Source organism: Schistocerca cancellata, chromosome 8 (genome assembly GCF_023864275.1).
Source record: "Schistocerca cancellata isolate TAMUIC-IGC-003103 chromosome 8, iqSchCanc2.1, whole genome shotgun sequence".
Classification (NCBI taxonomy): Eukaryota; Metazoa; Arthropoda; class Insecta; order Orthoptera; family Acrididae; genus Schistocerca; species Schistocerca cancellata.
Window position 1 is genome coordinate 245,797,011 of NC_064633.1, and position 17,421 is coordinate 245,814,431.

At 42.4% G+C, this 17,421-nt stretch overlaps 1 protein-coding gene across 1 annotated transcript in view; it reads right to left on the reverse strand.

Moving 5' to 3' along the window:
- Positions 1 to 16,786, reverse strand: part of LOC126094652 (protein kibra) — a 202,554-nt gene extending 185,768 nt beyond the window's left edge. Inside the window, exon 1 of the mRNA XM_049909150.1 lies at positions 16,163 to 16,786. Within this exon, the coding sequence (XP_049765107.1) occupies positions 16,163 to 16,290 (128 nt within the window). The 5' untranslated portion in view covers positions 16,291 to 16,786. The remainder of the gene's footprint in view (positions 1 to 16,162) is intronic.
- Positions 16,787 to 17,421: the final 635 nt, after the last annotated feature.

Genomic DNA, 17,421 nt, shown 5'->3' on the forward strand with positions numbered 1-17,421 from the left:
TTATAATGTAGATATTTTTGTTTGCAGCGCTCTGCCACACTCATCACGCTTCACGACGGCGTCCAATGTTCTGGAAGGAGGCGACAAGAGAGAGAAGTCGAGTCCATTCGACGTCATCTTACGCACGAAGTGGTCCGGCCGTGTGACGCGCGAGATTCTAGGCAGACTTTTAACTCGAAGGCCGCGTCCCCCGACCGCATTCCAAAACGCGGGACCGCAAGCGGGCGGCGCTGCTCCTTTGGACCCCTCTCCGTGGCACGCAGCCAGTGGTCTGCATGGGGAAATCCGCAACGCAAACGGCTCGGAGCTGGACCCACATCAGCCTACTCGAGGCGCAACAACCTGGGGCTCACTACTGGTGCAATGTCTGTACAGTCAACTGATGATTAGTGCACCTGTAAAATATTCCTACATAAAGTAAGTACTTGTGAGTGCACAAATCACACAGTGTGTGATTCGTGTTCCAAGCACATAAATCACCTACTGCGCCGGAGCTTTGCTTCAACAGTTTCTTAACGATATTTTCATTACACAAAACAGGGTTTTTTAATTAAACTTCCGCTATTGTTCTTGAACCCAAATCATGACGCTAACACTACAAACAAAGCAAATCCTGTACTTTGAACATCATTCCTATAAAGCTGGGTACCCATACGTCAAATAGTTCTGCGTCTATACTGGCGCAAGCACCGAAAGTTTAATTATAACACTCCTGTAAATGAAAGTTCAGTGTTGCTGGAGCGACAGAAATTCGTTCATAAGGAACTACATCAGTTGTAGGCATGTGCACATTTAGTATGCGATTATTGGCACACAAAACTCACAAGTAACGTTAATTTTGACAATGCAGTTTTTACAGTACTTGCTGAATTTTCTCGTCAAGTGAACATTCTGACTCTCCGCGTGCGTTTTCATGTAGTCAGTGGTTCGCAGGAATCCACTGAAGGCACTCAGGACTATGGGACGTGGCGTTACGTGATATATTTATGAAAAAAATGTCCAGTGATGGTAGACGATAAGTAAGCACGGAAAACCTGATCAGAGGAAGAATATTAAGTAGTTGTATGTAGGAAAATAAGGTATAAGGAGATATTAAGCAGACTGTGTATGGTTCTAAAGTATCTCAAGTGGATAAGGTTAACAATTGCGTGTGAATCATACGAAACAGTAACTGACCCATAAGTTTCATCTAAATTTTCGTGATTTTTATGCGGAATATTCCAGAATGACACAATCTAGAGTGAAAATAATACTGTGACCATAGTGACACGTGTGAATGCGAGTTGAAACAGCTACAAACAGTGACTATATTTACATACTCTGTTCGTCTGTGTTATTGAATATAAACCACATACATTCTACTATCTATCTGAATCAAAAATGAATAATGTAAAGCTACAATTTAATCTAACAGATGACACAGGATTGGTACTGATCAGATGGACACTGCTCATATTCTTTCCTCGTTTACCTGTATATTGTGCGATCTTCTCCCCCCCCCCCCCCCCATCTACAATAAATACAATAAATGCTTTCCGATTGTCATCAATTAAATTTGCGATCACTAATATCCTTGACATATTAGACGAGTGGATGGTTGAGCTTACACTGGACAGGATACTTCGGAAAGACTTGGCAGATATTAACTTAAGCGTTTGTCGTCAATAACGATACGCATGAAAGGGGAGCGATAGTTGAGAAGCAAGTTAGACGGGGTTGTAGTGTATTCCCAGTGTTATTCTACATGTATATTCAGCAAGCAGCACAGTATACCGACAAAATATACGGATAAAGAGGCTCAAAATTCAAGAGAAGAAATAAAAACTTTGCAGTTTGCTGACGACTGTATATGGGGCGATCAGAAAGTTCCCGTTCGAACGCCGTGAAGTCCAGAATCTATATGACAATTGGGCGAACTAGCCGTGAGCACTGAGACAAATCATCCTACCGAAGCACCAGGCTGAAGATACCCGTTTGGTAAAACGCCGTGTCCTGCTTTGTGAAGAACTCTGTTACTGCCTGCTGCACACCCTCGTCCGACAGGATTCGTCGACCCTTCAAGGCATTTTTTGAGGGACTGGTGGCGTGTTAAGCGCATGGGGAGAGATCAGGACTATAGGGCAGGTGCTCTCCCACTTGTCCGTAATGAATGAGGTTGGTCTCCCAGGTCGACCGGCGCCTTGTGTTGAATCACGAACAGCACAGAACTTGTACCATTCCAAAACGGTGTTTTCGAGAGACATGCTGCCCCAGACACATTCTTGATCCTCCAATGGATGTCTGCCGGTGACTGTCCTTCGGCAGTCACGAAAAGAATAAGAACACATTGGTCCTGCTTGCAAGAATTTTGCTAATAAGGTAGCCACAGTTCACGAGTCTGCATTTACCGCACGCACGTCGGAAAGACACGAATGCTCCATTAATCCCTTGGTTACATATCGGTGGTTACACACCCACATCGGAGTCGCACTACGTTGCATATACGCTGTACCAACGCCCTCAAACGGAATCTTCTTGATCGCCCCTTATAAATCTATCAGGACGCCAAAGGATGTGCAAGAGCAGTTGTACGGCGTCTCGAAAAGATGAGTATGAACAAAAATATAACAAGGCTAATGGAATGTCACTGAAGTAAATCGGGCGATACTGAGGGAGTTAGAATAGGAAACGAAACACTAAACGTAGTAGATGAGTTTTGCTATTTGAGCAGCAGAATTAGTGACGATAGCCGAAGTGGAGAGGATATAAAATGCGGACTACCAATAGCGAGAAACGCATTCATGGAAAACAGAAATTTGTGAAAATTAAAGATAAGTTTAAATGTTAGGAAGTCTTTTCTAACGTTATTTATGTAGAGTGTAGTAGTGCACTGATTCATAAACGCGGGCGGCAAACAGTTTACGCAAGAAGACAATAGAAGCTTTTGAAATATGCAACCAGAGAAGAATGCTGAAGATTAGACGGGTAGATTGAATAACTAATGAGGAGGTACTGAATTGAATTGAGGGAAAAAGAAAGTTGTGGCAGGGATTGCCTAAAAGAAGGGATCGGCTGATAGGGCACAATCTGAGGCATAAAGGAATCGTCATCTGGTAAATGGAAGGAAGTGTGCTGGGGAAGGGGAGGGGGGGGGGGAGGAGAGGGAGGGGGACTGTAGAGGGAGACCAAGTCTTGACTGCAGTAAGTTTTTTTATGCTTTCGCGACGTGCCCATTCAACCACCTCAATAGTGAAATGTCAGTTATGACGATGTGAACGTAAGGAAAACATAGCATGCAGTCCCCGAACGGAGAAAAATCTGCGATCCGGACGGCAATTGCGTCTGGGCCCCTTTACTTATTAATCCGAGCCTAACCCCGCAGTTACCGAGGCGGACTACAGTAAGTTAGTTCGTTGCATGTTCCATACGTCATCTGAACGACTATTTTATCGAACTGATGTGGGACGAGTCAGTATAGGATACGCATACATGATTAATGTTAACATTAATAAACAAATTATTGTTTTCAGTCCCGTTCATGAAACTACACTTGCTTTTTTTTTTAATTGGCTACTAACTTTAACTAGAAATTCGTCAATGGAATAGAAAGAGTTGTCCAGGAGAAATTATTTTAAATTACAGTTAAAAACTGCTTTGATACCTGTCGGAGATTTTATGTTATTGGGCAAACGTTCAAAAATGTTGGTTGCTGTATACTGAACTCCTTTCTGAGAAACTGACAGCTTTAACAGGGGGTAATAAAGGTCATTTTTCCCTCTGGTGTTGTAAGTATGTACATTACTGAAACTTCCTGGCAGATTAAAACTGTGTGCCGGACCGATTCCGTAGAGCACTTGCCCGCGAAAGGCAAAGGTCCCGAGTTCGAGTCTCGGTCCGGCACACAGTTTTAATCTGCCAGGAAATTTCATATCAGAGCACACTCCGCTGTAGAGTGAGAATTTCATTCTATGTACGTTACTGTCCTCCTCAAGTTGTGATGTATTGCTAACAACGAATTTCGTTACCGAATATGCATATTGCGACGGAGCAGTTAAAATGCCTAGCTTGTTAGGAGGTACCTGCATGACGTCCGTGAGTAAACACTACATATTATTCTTACTGCTCGCTTTAGTGTAATCAGTAGAAAATTACCCCAGGAGGTTAATTGGTTTGTTTCCAAGATTAGCAATCATACGAAGCGCAAAAGTAGCTAATCTTAGTTGTTTGAGAAGTTCAGTAATACGCTTCTTCGAGTTCAAGTTTTCGTCAATATGTGCACCCAAAGATTTATTATAATACTGCTATCGTCTGCAAAAAGTACCAATTTTGTTTGTTGAATTGTTAAGTGAAAGTTCATTCATATAATAGGAGTGGACCTAAAACTGAACCCTGTGGGCATCCCTTATTTTTCCAGTCAATAAAATTAAGGAGGTTCCAATGGACGTAGGTTGCACTATTTGTGCGGAGATGAAGAGGCCTGCACAGGATAGACTAGCACGCAGAACTGGTGAACGCCACAACGGTGGTACGATTGTTTGCCTCCTGCTTAAAGACGCGACAGCTCGGAAATAATGGTGTTCTGAGAGGTGGAGAGGTGTACGCTGGCAAAGCGGGCAGTACTAGAAAACGCTGCGTCGTAGGAAAAAGAGCAGAATAGTATTTGCCGCAAACTTGTGTCACGCTTTGGGTAGCCGTTCGAGACGGGTCCCCGCACGGCGTGAAGTTAACTCGGGCGACCAGGCTGCGCGTCGTGGCGGGAGGTGGAGCGGCGGCGCAGCTGCTGTTGCGCGCGTGTTTCCCTGCAGATGGCGCGCGTCTCCTTGAACTCGGCGCTGTGCGGCGCGCCTCGCTTCGGCAGCCGCGACCTCCCAGTTCCATGTACAAGAGACGCAAGGTCGAGCGTAGGAGGCGACACCGAGACGGGCGACAGCCGGGCCGCGTCGCACCGCCTCACCTCACCGACCAACACTGCACCCACCTCATCGTCCACCTATCTGCTCAACGTTTAGCATTCGCTGCAAGCGTTCGTAACTTGAGGTCAAAATGTCATGCACAATGTATAATCTCCATTTCGGCAGTTTTCGAGGTGCCAGCAATTAACACGGAAACCCCATCTGCCAACTAGCCAACAGTAATGCCACAATAGACTAAATCTACTAACTGGCTGAATGAGGAGATTGGACCCCTCTCGTAGCTTGTGTTCCAAAAGTGAGCAGCATAGAGACAGAAGTGAGGACACTTCCTGCAGGATCTGACCATCATTTTGCAGGACAATGCAAACACGTTAAAGTAACCTCTGGCGTGCCACAGGGGAGTGTTATGGGACCATTGCTTTTTACAATATATATATATATATATATATATATATATATATATATATATATATATATATATATATATATATATATATATATATATATATGACCTAGTAGATACTGTCGGAAGTTCCATGCGGCTTTTCGCGGATGATGCTGTAGTATACAGAGAAGTTGCAGCATTAGAAAATTGTAGCGAAATGCAGGAAGATCTGCAGCGGATAGGCACTTGGTGCAGAGAGTGGCAACTGACCCTTAACATAGACAAATGTAATGTATTGTGAATACATAGAAAGAAGGATCCTTTATTGTGTGATTATATGATAGCGGAACAAACACTGGTAGCAGTTACTTCTGTAAAATATCTGGGAGTATGCGTGCGGAACGATTTGAAGTGGAGTGGTCATATAAAATTAAGGCGGGTACCAGGTTGAGATTCATTGGGAGACTCCTTAGAAAATGTAGTCCATCAACAAAGGAGGTGGCTTACAAAACACTCGTTCGACCTATACTTGAGTATTGCTCATCAGTGTAGGATCCGTACCAGGTCGGGTTGACGGAGGAGGTAGAGAAGATCCAAAGAAGAGCGGCGCGTTTTGTCACAGGGTTATTTGGTAACCGTGATAGCGTTACGGAGATGTTTAGCAAACTCAAGTGGCAGACTCTGCAAGAGAGGCGCTCTGCATCGCGGTGTAGCTTGCTCGCCAGGTTTCGAGAGGGTGCGTTTCTGGATGAGGTATCGAATGTATTGCTTCCCCCTACTTATACCTCCCGAGGAGATCACGAATGTAAAATTGGAGAGATTCGATCGAGCGCGCACGGAGGCTTTCAGACAGTCGTTCTTCCTGCGAACCATACGCGACTGGAACAGAAAAGGGAGGTAACGACAGTGGCACGTAAAGTGCCCTCCGCCACACACCGTTGGGTGGCTTGCGGAGTATAAATGTAGATGTAGATGTAGAAGCACGTACAGTGCAAGTTGTTACTGATTTGTTTGACTGATGGGGCTGCTAAGTGCTATACCACCTACTGCATTCCCCTGACTTGAGCCCTCGTAAGTTCAACTCGATTTCTAAACTGAAGCAAACACTTCACGGCATTCGCTCCAGAACTGCTATAAATTCGTCGGGCAATAGACCGCGCTGCTCGAACTGTTAACACAACTTGCACTGCTAAAAGTATCCTACAACTTCCACATTGCTGGCAACGGGTTATACACAATGCTGGTGACTACTTTGAAGGTCAGTAAAATTTCGAAACACGTATCTATTTTGTACGAGTTGTAAATAAATAGTTGCCATTATTAAAGTTCCAACCCTCGTATATATAAAATCTTCCATTAATTTCACCCTCAAAAATGTTTTAAAATCCTTGTAAATATCTCATCTTTATGTTAGTATTTTTTCATCTAATTTGGTTTTACTTGTCAAACTGGCAGAAGAGCAGATTGGCTGTATTCCTTCCCCGCCTATATGGGCAGAGGGGGATGAAATAACAATAAAGAAAAAAAGTTCCCGGTGCACTTAGTACGTAACATCCAATTTTTTACTGAAGCCTATCATAACAAAAATATTACGTTCAGTATTCCAATCTCAAGCTCGTTGCATCACAGTCGTTAATACCAAAGTGGAGTACATGAAAGAAGACTCCCCGAAGGTAACGCCATAAATATATGAACCTCACTTCTAATCCTTTCAATTCCAGAAGATATGTGTCACTTGCTGGCAGACAACATCTATCGGCAGCTAGAAGTGATCAACTTCAAACGTTGATGAAACCAGCTGTCTGCCGCTTTAAGGTACTTCAGATTGGCCCATCTGGAGATCACTGAACAGGCTGAGATCAGTTGTTGGTAAAGCCTGGGACCAACTTGTCAAATGGGGGCTTCCCAAAGGACCGACACAATATGAATGCAGAGGAGAAGCATTACGAAAAGACAATTACGCTCAACATCGGTCCCTTACAAGGATCTCAAATCGACGATTAAGAAAGTTGCTTATCGCGATTGAAGCTGTGAATGCACGTATCCCAGCACTATAAGGGCTGCCATTAACCGAACATCTCTTCTCCACCGTGGTTCGCCTCGGTGAAGTTCAGTAGACGTTAAGTGACCTCCGTCATTCGCATAAGGCAGGGACACGGGTGTTTCCACTCCCACCTACATCGGTTAAAATTTATTGCTTCTTGACACTGTCATAAAGACCAAACGGCAATGGCGGATCTGAACCACGACGTATTGGCATGTACCAAATACACGGCAGCGGAAGCAGTCCTGTACAGGAAATTTTCTGCGATCGTTTACTCCCTCCCCGCTAGCATAACTGCTTTTCTTTACTGGTTATATATATATACTACGTGATCAAAAGTATCCGGACACCTGCCTGAAAATGACTTACAAGTTCGTGGGGCCCTCTATCGGTAATGCTGGAATTCAATATGGTGTTGGCTCACCCTTAGCCTTGATAACAGCTTCCACTCTTGCAGGCGTACGTTTAATCAGGTGCTGGAAGGTTTCTTGGGGAATGGAAGCCCATTCTCCACGGAGTGCTGCACTGAGGAGAGGTAGCGATGCCGGTCGGTGAGGCCTGACACGAAGTTGGCGTTTCAAAACATCCGAAGGGGTTCTCTATAGGATTCAGGTCAGCGCTCTGTCCAGGCCAGTCCATTACAGGGATGTTATTGTCGTGTAACCACCCAACCACAGGCCGTGTATTATGAACAGATGCTCGATCGTGTTGAAAGATGCAACCGCCATCCCCGAATTGCTCTTCAGCAGTGGGAAGCAAGAAGGTGCTTAAAACATCAATGTAGGACATGAAAAACACGATCACACCATAACACCACCGCCTCCGAATTCTACTGTTGACACAACATACGCTGGCAGATGATGTTCACCGGGCATTCGCCATATTCACACTTCTGCCATCAGATCGCCACATTGCGTACCGTGATTCGTCACTCCACACAACGTTTTTCCACTTCTCAATCGTCCAATGTTTACGCTAGTTACACCAAGAGAGGCGTCGTTTGGCATTTACCGGCGTGATGTGTGGCTTATGAGCAGCCGCTCGACCATTAAATCAAAGTTTTCTCACCTCCCGCCTAACGGCCATAGTACTTGCAGTGGATCCTGATGCAATTTGGAATTCCTGTGTGATGGTCTGGATTGATGTCTGCCTATTACACATTACGACCCTGTTCAACTGTCGGCGATCTCTGTCAGTCAACAGACGAGGTCAGCCTGTACGCTTACGTGCTGCACGTGTCCCTTCACGTTTCCACTTCACTGTCACATCGGAAAGAGTGGACCTAGGGATGCTTAGGAGTGTGGAAATCTCGCGTACAGACGTATGACCCAAGTGACACCCAATCACCTGACCACGTTCGAAGTCCGTGAGTTCCGCGGAGTTCTGCTCTCTCACAAAGTCTAATGACTACTGAGGTCGCTGTTATGGAGTACCTGGCAGTAAGTGGTGGCACAATGCATCTAATATGAAAAACGTATGTTTTTGGGTGTGTCCGGATACTTTTGATCACGGACTTTTTTTAAAAAAAAACCGGTATCCATCTTTAAATTACATGTTGCTGTGGATCTCGTCCTCATACAGAACCACCCGACTTCGAAAACCGGGTCGTAAGTTTGTGTTTTTATTTTATAGTAAGTCTTTATCTTTGCACTTTAAACTCTCACCATTGTTCTGTTGTGAAATTTACAAATCTGTTAACTTGGTACTATTGTAACTACTATTAGCTGTAATGGTGTTCGTAATTTTGTGTTTTTTATTTTACATTAAGAACTTACGTTTGTACCTCCAACTTTCATTAGTGTTCTCCGTTGAAATTTGCAATTATGTTAACATGGCACTGTTGTAATTACTGCTGGCTATACGGTCACTGCTGCCACAGGCCAAAATAACTAAATAAAAAAACGAACAATGGATCACCTATGCCAAGTCCATGCTGCTCTGAGTCATGCAGTGATCAACAGTCGATGGAGGCGAAGGACATCAGAGATGAAACACAAGCACGGATTGGGGAAGGAAACTCTCCGAGCGCTTTCAAAGGAACAACCCCAATATTCACTTTAAGCGATTTAGAAAAATCACGGAAAACCTAGAGCAAGAGAATACGAACCGCTACCCTCTGTAACATGAGTCCAATGTCTTACCAATGTACCTCCACTCTCGATGCTTTCGTCTTATGCCTGCAAACGAATCATTCTTGCTTTGTTAGCGCGAAGAAGAAAAAGTCAGTTTCCTCACACAGATTAACAAGTACGTGTCAGGTTGCATCGTATACAAATAAGCGAAGTCTGAACACCACAGTTGAATTACTCATTCTCGACAAAGTAAAACTACCTTTATACCGCTACATAACATAGTCATCTTCTCAAAATAATTTTCTGTATCAGGAAACTGGAATGATCTTCTTTAAAATAACAGAGAAATTAAGTCACTTTCTAATTTCAAAATACAGTTAATGGCCCACCTACTACTGCAATAGGTATCTTTTCCATGTATTTGTCTGCTCACTCTTGTCAACACCTTCTCCCCCACCACCGTTGCCTTCACCTTGTCACAGAGTCTTGTTTAAAAGTCTGTCTTTCTTAGGGCTGTTGTCATTGTCATTTCAATCTTCTCTTTCTTCCCCTTCCCTTCTGTTTCTGATGATACTAAACATGGATTCAACTGTGATAAACTAATCAATATTACTGATATTCTCGACACCTTTTATTATTATTATTATTATTATTATTATTATTATTATTATTATTGCCGATTGGTATTATTATCCACTGTTATTGTTTGGTTGGTAACTGTAATTGTTTTCCAAATAATTTCTCAGTTGTAGATAATACAACTAGAAGTGTGTGTGTTAACTGAGAACTTTTTGTAATATATTTTAGTATCTGATGTTCTTGGTCTGATGTAAGAGAGGACATTAAGAAGGCTCTGATCTGATCATACCAAATAAACAATAAATGAATAAGTAACGTGATGCTGAAATGGTTGTATCTAGAAGGATAGGGATTCAAATAAACCTTCTGATTGCAGCATTAGTGGTTTCCTCATATCAATCCCCTCCACATTCTCCTAGAAGTAGTAAAAGTTGAATGTGTCTTCGAGTATACAGATCTTTCTCGTGTCTGTAAACAAAATTTTGTATTTAAGGCCCGTAGAGGCGTTATGGGTTTCATAAACAACACGATTCCTTGTAGCGGATGTTCGACTCCTTTATATGAACATACCTCACAAACATCAGTCTCAGGTCTAGTACCTTCACTAACACTGGATAATAGCGACATACTGTGTGCACTCTTTAGATGACAATGGTTAACATACATACCACCAGTAAATAACTTCAATTGCCATTAATAACTGTTTTTCTGCTGCTTCGTTGGTATGAATGTTTACTAAATCATATTTTATAGCAGATTTACAAATACATAATCAGGTTGATCGTATTCCACAGGATACATTTTGACAAGTATTTGTTAGGTTTGAAAAAAAAATCTGTTGTCATTTAAAGGGTTTCTTAATGATCAGCGCATGATTGTTACATATGGCATGTACTAACATATGACAGCTTCATACAGCACTCGTCTCTTCGATATTATCGTAGTGCGTGCGTATATGACCTTCATATGTTGACCCGAAATCCTGAAACAAACCAGTTGGCACGGCCGAAATCAGTAAAATTCCAAGAGTAGCTCCAGGCGACCTCGACTTCAGGTACCTTGACCTAACGAAGGATGTTTTCCCGGTGCCACCACAACAAACACCGAATACAGCATCGAAGGCGACATTGAACAATCATTTCATGCGCGTCGGTACTATGGTGCCACCTATGATTACGAACATAATCGGTGATCGAGAGCAGAATAAAGGCTGATGAAATGTGATCCTCGAGAATTGGGAGTATTACGGAGACGCTAACAAATACACAATGAGTTAAAAGAAACTTCAGCAACATATAAAATGAAAGTTATGTCTTGAGTGCCGTAACAAAAAACCAATGTCAATTATTCCTTTCAATAAGCGCAGAAGAAAACCAAGGATGCACAGTGCATTTTGGGAATAACGGCACTTCAGACATGAAACTCGACGCAAAAGAAGACATGAACAAAAATATAAACAAAAGGAAGACAAAGACAGTAAACATGCTTGTAATGATTCATCTGAAATACTATAAAGGTAAATGTATAAAGCTATCTTCACAGGACAGCAAATATAGATTTCCTGCGTTGGCTCTAAGAATCGCTTGGGCAGAGAAGCATTGTACTACATAGGCTTTTAAAAACTGTATCAAACAAAAGGTTAATAATACTACTATACTGTGTTACGATCGCTTCATGCACAGGAGTTAACGTATGACTATCCCGTCAGGTTTCGCAACTTCTGCGATATCGTCAGTAGTTTTCTTTCCTTTTGAAGTGTAATAAATGCTGTTGGAAACTAATGTTTTGTTTGTATTTACATCCTATCTAAACAGCATTATCTGGCGCAGGGAGTTTTCTACTACGCGGCAAGAAAATCGTTCAGATAAAATGTAAATACAGAAACAAGTTTTGCGATGGTCTCGTGCGAGTGTTAAACTTTTGCCATGGTAAATTTAAGAAAACAGTGATCATTTCATAACACTTGCAAAACACTTATAGGAAACCATTAACAAACCATCATTTTTCATAAAGTGGTCATTAAATGTGACATACTGTTATTACATGGAAATACTGTGAATGTGCACTACTTGTGGTCGCCAGTAAGATGATTGTAAGGTCAAATCAAGTTTTGTGCTGCATCCTTCCTCCGAATGTTGTTTCCCGATGACGTAGAGTTTCTGCTGAGTTTGAAAGGTACTGATAGGATCTAAGACGAAGAGTTGAGTCGGTCGGTGAGGTGCGCGCTGATGCCTCAGAAAGAAACTGCAGGTGAAAGGCAGATGTCCAGTTTCGAGAGGAGATGAGGGTCTACGTCCTGTCGACGACGAGGTCATTAAGGACGGAACACACGCTCGAACAGGTGAAGGAAATCGGCTATGACCTTTTCAAACGAACCATGCCGGCAAAGTAAAGCGATTGTGAGAAACCCCAGCGAACCTAAGTCTGGGTAGTCAGTCGGCGATCTGAACCGTTGCCCTCCGTCAGGCGCCTCCTTTCACACATAGTTGCAAACTTCCAGATTTGTGGCCACGACTTCTCTTATTAAAGTGGCTTCTGCGTTTGATATTAAATAGTTTACTTGAACATCTTGCACCGTAGAAGCAAGAAATGCAAGGGCCGGTAAGAATCCCTACACGGTAGTGTATTCACAAAACTCATAGAATAAATTCTGTATACGTGATGACAGTACAACAAAACACACAATTCAACAGTGCCTCACACTTTTAAGAAAAAGCGTGTCTAACGCTGCAGTGTACGCCATCATTTAATTCCCTCAAAAGAACACATTATTGGGAAGATAAATCGGGATAGCTACATTTTTGTTCGTTTGACAGAGATAAGATTACTATAACGAAATTTCACATAGAATTGTTAGATGGAGTGGCTGAGCATTCCAGAAGAAAAGTTTGCAGTTTACACATGAAAATATATGATTTGTCGTTTGTCGTCTTTGTTGGACCCTTAATAAATAAACGGAATAAACTGATTTTATTCAAAGGCACATAATCCTAGTTTATTGTTGTCTTTTGCTAACACACTGCTGCTTATATCTATGCATTTATGCTTAAATACTAGATGAGTACACATAACTGTAAAATTTTCATGCCGATAATACTGCATCTAAAAATCCTTGAAAATATGAGCTTCCATGTTAAAGCCAATAAACGAAATACTATTGTATTAGATGCCATAAATGAAACATTTCCTTTAACACCTACGTCTCATACCTACAAATCGTAAATATCTTTCATTGTCACGCAGAAAAACTTTACGAATTCATTACATGGCCTCATAAACTTCCCAACAGCTCAGCTCAACTTTGTCTGGTCCCCAGAATAAGGTGTATATAGCATGTGTGTGTATCGTACACGACTGCCACTTATAGCTCCAAATAGCAGATTTTATTTTCTGTTATGGACAATACCGTGAATTAAATGAATAAGAAGTGAATTAAATGTAGTCACGAGGGTGTTTGTGCATACTTTTCCATTTTCATACATTATCTCGGTACACAGGTAGAGAAAAACTGGAGGAAAGCACTATGCTACAATGATGTTTGCCTCAAGGGTGTGATAAGGGTATTTTACAAATACAAATAAGTGACTTCTCAGTATTTGAAAACCAAATTATCCAAGTGTCAGTATTCATTTCATGATGTACTTCGTTCTGATACAGTTTGGGATACAAAAAAAGCGGTGCGCCTTTACTGTACGGACAGATTAACTGTAGGTGGCAGTGTTTCCTGTCACACACAAACTGCAACCCTCTTTCATGGATATTAATGATTTCTCGATCCTATTCCGAGCATCAATATTTCATTAATGCTTACCGTAATTAAAATCTGAAAGAAATTATAAAAGTGTTCAGTTCTCTTGGCTTTAGATTGTACGGTCATTATGCGTGCTTCTCTTGACTTGCTCAGTGAATTTCGCTTACGTTCAACCCGTACATACAAAAACGCAACCTCAGATATCAAAGCCTTTGAATAAGTAACGTCCCATAACTGAATATTAGAATGCTGGGGCGTCACTGTGGTAGGAAAAAAAGCTTCCTGGAACAAGTGAGATCTTGTAGTGAAGGAAACGTTTACCACTCACAGCTGAATTTTATTGGAATTCTCCACACAGGTCCCTGTATAACAATTCGACAAGACCAAGTAAAGCATTCTAGATCACACCACACAATACTTATCTACAGAGATGTAACTTATTCGTTAGTCGACGTGAGTTACGAATATTGTACATGCTGTTACAAGTTAAATTAGCACAATTAAAAACAGTATAAACGAAACGGTCGGTTATTAGCTATTATACGCGCTGAGCGAACGGAACTGAACTCATCAATAAAAGCAACTAGAACATTTTATCTGCTAGATATTTGATACAAATTTAAAAGAAAATTTAACTGAGACCGCCCAGAGTATCATAACGTCAAACAATTACTTGTCCTCCTGAAACGTGTAACACTGGGATGATGGTTGCAAGCAGCCAGTATCAAACAGCATTCGCCTTTCATGCTCTTGTTTACTATTTATGTATCTGTAAATTGAAATTGGCAGTTTCTGTTAAGGCACTGAAGCCTAACAAATGTATCGTCATGTGCTAATGAAGCAGTACTGAATTTGAAAACAATTTTGTCCTGCAAGGGAGAGGTTCAATGCACAGTTGAAGGTAGCAAGTAAGCACCAAATACTACGCTGCGTCTACTATGGGAATCGAACCCTCTGAGCAGGCCTGCCGACTGCGGTAAGGCACGCAGAATATGGGCGGAGCTACCCCGACCCCGATGCAGAGCGACAACGCCAATGGACAAGGGTGGCGCTAGCTGCCCCCACTCCGGAGCGCAGCCCCCATCCGTCTGCAAATTCCTGTCGGACGCCCGCTCTTGCCCTTGACACCCAACTGCACGGGGTGAGAAGGGATGTAAACAAACGGCGTGCGCTCCACGGCCACACCCCCGTTTCCCCGTGGCACAGGTTCCTGCGCTATCAACAATGGTAAGGCAACGGCAGAGCATTTCTGCGGCCTGTTGCAAATATACGTTTACATGTGTGAATCGCACGCACGGTGCTGTCACTGAAGCGCAAATGGAACAACGGCAAAGTAAACAAGCTTCATTTTAACTACAATGCATTCTAACCAATCGCTATAGATTGCCTTCGGGAAAAACAGCAATTCCGAGTAAATTAGAGAGCGCATTAAAAAAAAAAATTGTTCCACCCAGTGTCCGTGTTCGCCTCAGATGAAGCTGGAGAAAAAAAAAATGTTTATTCACCGGTGAACGAAACTCCATCCTCGGAGAATTCTTAAAATGTAAACGTCGCCACAATGGAACAAAAAGTCAAAGATGGCAAGACATGAAACGGTGCGAAACCTTATGCACACTGCGAGCCCGACGAGACGAAAAAGCTAACGCCCATCCAAAAATAGAAACAAAACTTCTGGAACCTCTGGCTATTACGAGACGCTGGGACTGCGTCGAATGCAGAAAACTACTTACACGTTCTTGCCGCAAGACGAATGTAATCTGTGAATGCAATGAACATACTACATAAAGCAGTGAAAAACCTTTTGAAACACACATTCGCGAAGAATAATACCGGCGTCCAATTTCAAGTTATAACAAATTGGTCGTGCGGCATCTTTCTCGAAGCCAAACACGAAGTACTAATAGTCACACACTGCGTCAATCACTATTTTCGTGGACGTGTTACTTAAATCACGAATTATTTTTTCGCGTAAATAACTGGCAAAACATTGATATTTTATATTTTACATACTGCAAATCAAATAGCAACCCTTTGTCCAAAGCGCACAGCGAGAAACACGGATCCACACAACGAACGTTAATGTTCTGTTTTGACAACAATTAACTAAGACCGATGAAAAAATATTTACAGTTCACTCATTTGCAAAGTTATACAATATGTGAAACAAATGTTATGGCAACACACGGCGTGTTTCCATGGAGATGGCAGCACATGTGCTTAATCCAGACGAAATTAATCCCGAGTTTTGTATGTTATTGTTTAAATGCTTTAAATGACCAGTAACTCACGACAGCATTAATCAAACTCAGGCTGAAATAACACAGCGAACGCATTTTGCAGCGCTTCAGCGGATGACGAGACACAATACAGTAGAAACATTTAAGGAATTCGGAGATTTGACGTGGGGCTCCGCAGGGTTAAGTCGCTTTTTCAACTCACCTGTCTCGCGGGTCAATCCACGTTGTTTTCTTGCTATTATGATCGATGAAGTAGATCTTCCCATCGTAGTCCGTTCCAAAATCCCAACCATCGGGCAGAGGTATCTCTCCATTTCGTCTCCTTGGCATATTTCACTAGTTAAATCCATCCAAAAGTATAGCAACTGGCAATTCACAATCTAGCTACTCCGCCATGTTGAATACCTCATTATCATGAGAAGCGTGACGTCACCTTCAACTCATGTTCACCAGCCAATCAGCGCTCAGATGCCTTGGCAAAGGAATGCGCGTATTAACATAACCATGAAGCAACTTGAATGACTGCTGTTCGGCCTCCTGTGGCCCCGTGGACTCCAGCAGAGACTACGAATAGCCCTCTCCAAACAAGTTGGTCGTCGAACACGGCAAAGGCGGAGACACTCGCTCTCTTTTCGTTCCCGCACAACGCTGAACAAGTACTTTACGCTATACACGGCAAACAAATGTTAACTGTCGTCGTACAAGGTTGTCAAATACCCTTACGCAATTCAAGGCACAAATGTACACAACGAAATCACGCTCGTATGAAGTAAACACAGACAGTTCGGCGCTCGGCGCAAGAGTGCAATGGGGCACCTGCGGCCGCTTTGCGCGTCGGCTGCTCACAGTTGACGCATACCTCACCCACTTCGCTGCTGCGCCACGAACCAGCGCCATCTGTGATGAAACATCTCAACTGCGTGCTTTAAGGCCAAACCCAACATCTGATTTCAAAACACTGCTGGCGAGTTGCTACGACTTCTCTCTGGCAAATCACGTAAGAAATGAACGTGTTGTGTTATCGAATGATACACTGCAGGTGTTCGTCTCTCTATAAGACTACTGTTCGAGACAGCTTTGTCAGTAATTAGACTGTTGTTATAGGCATTACGTTTACATACAATATTTTGGATAATGCGATAGAAATATGCGAGGCCAGCAATTTTATTGCGAAATGAAAACAATGAAATAGATAACTGTGGAATATTAAGGATAGTTCTCTAAGTTACGCGTTCTCGTCGAAGCACGGATAACAATATCGAAGAGCTTAGTCGCTTTTCCTCTGTCTTGAAATGCTCTATATTAATTTTGGGGGAAAATATTTTTTACGCTCGATCCCCTGCTTCTTGATACACTCTATCATTTTCGCTTCTTTTTTCATTTTGTTCTGAGTGAGGCGTAATATGTGTCGCGGATTGTCTCCGATTTCTGTATTGATATTATGGTCTATATTTATACTAA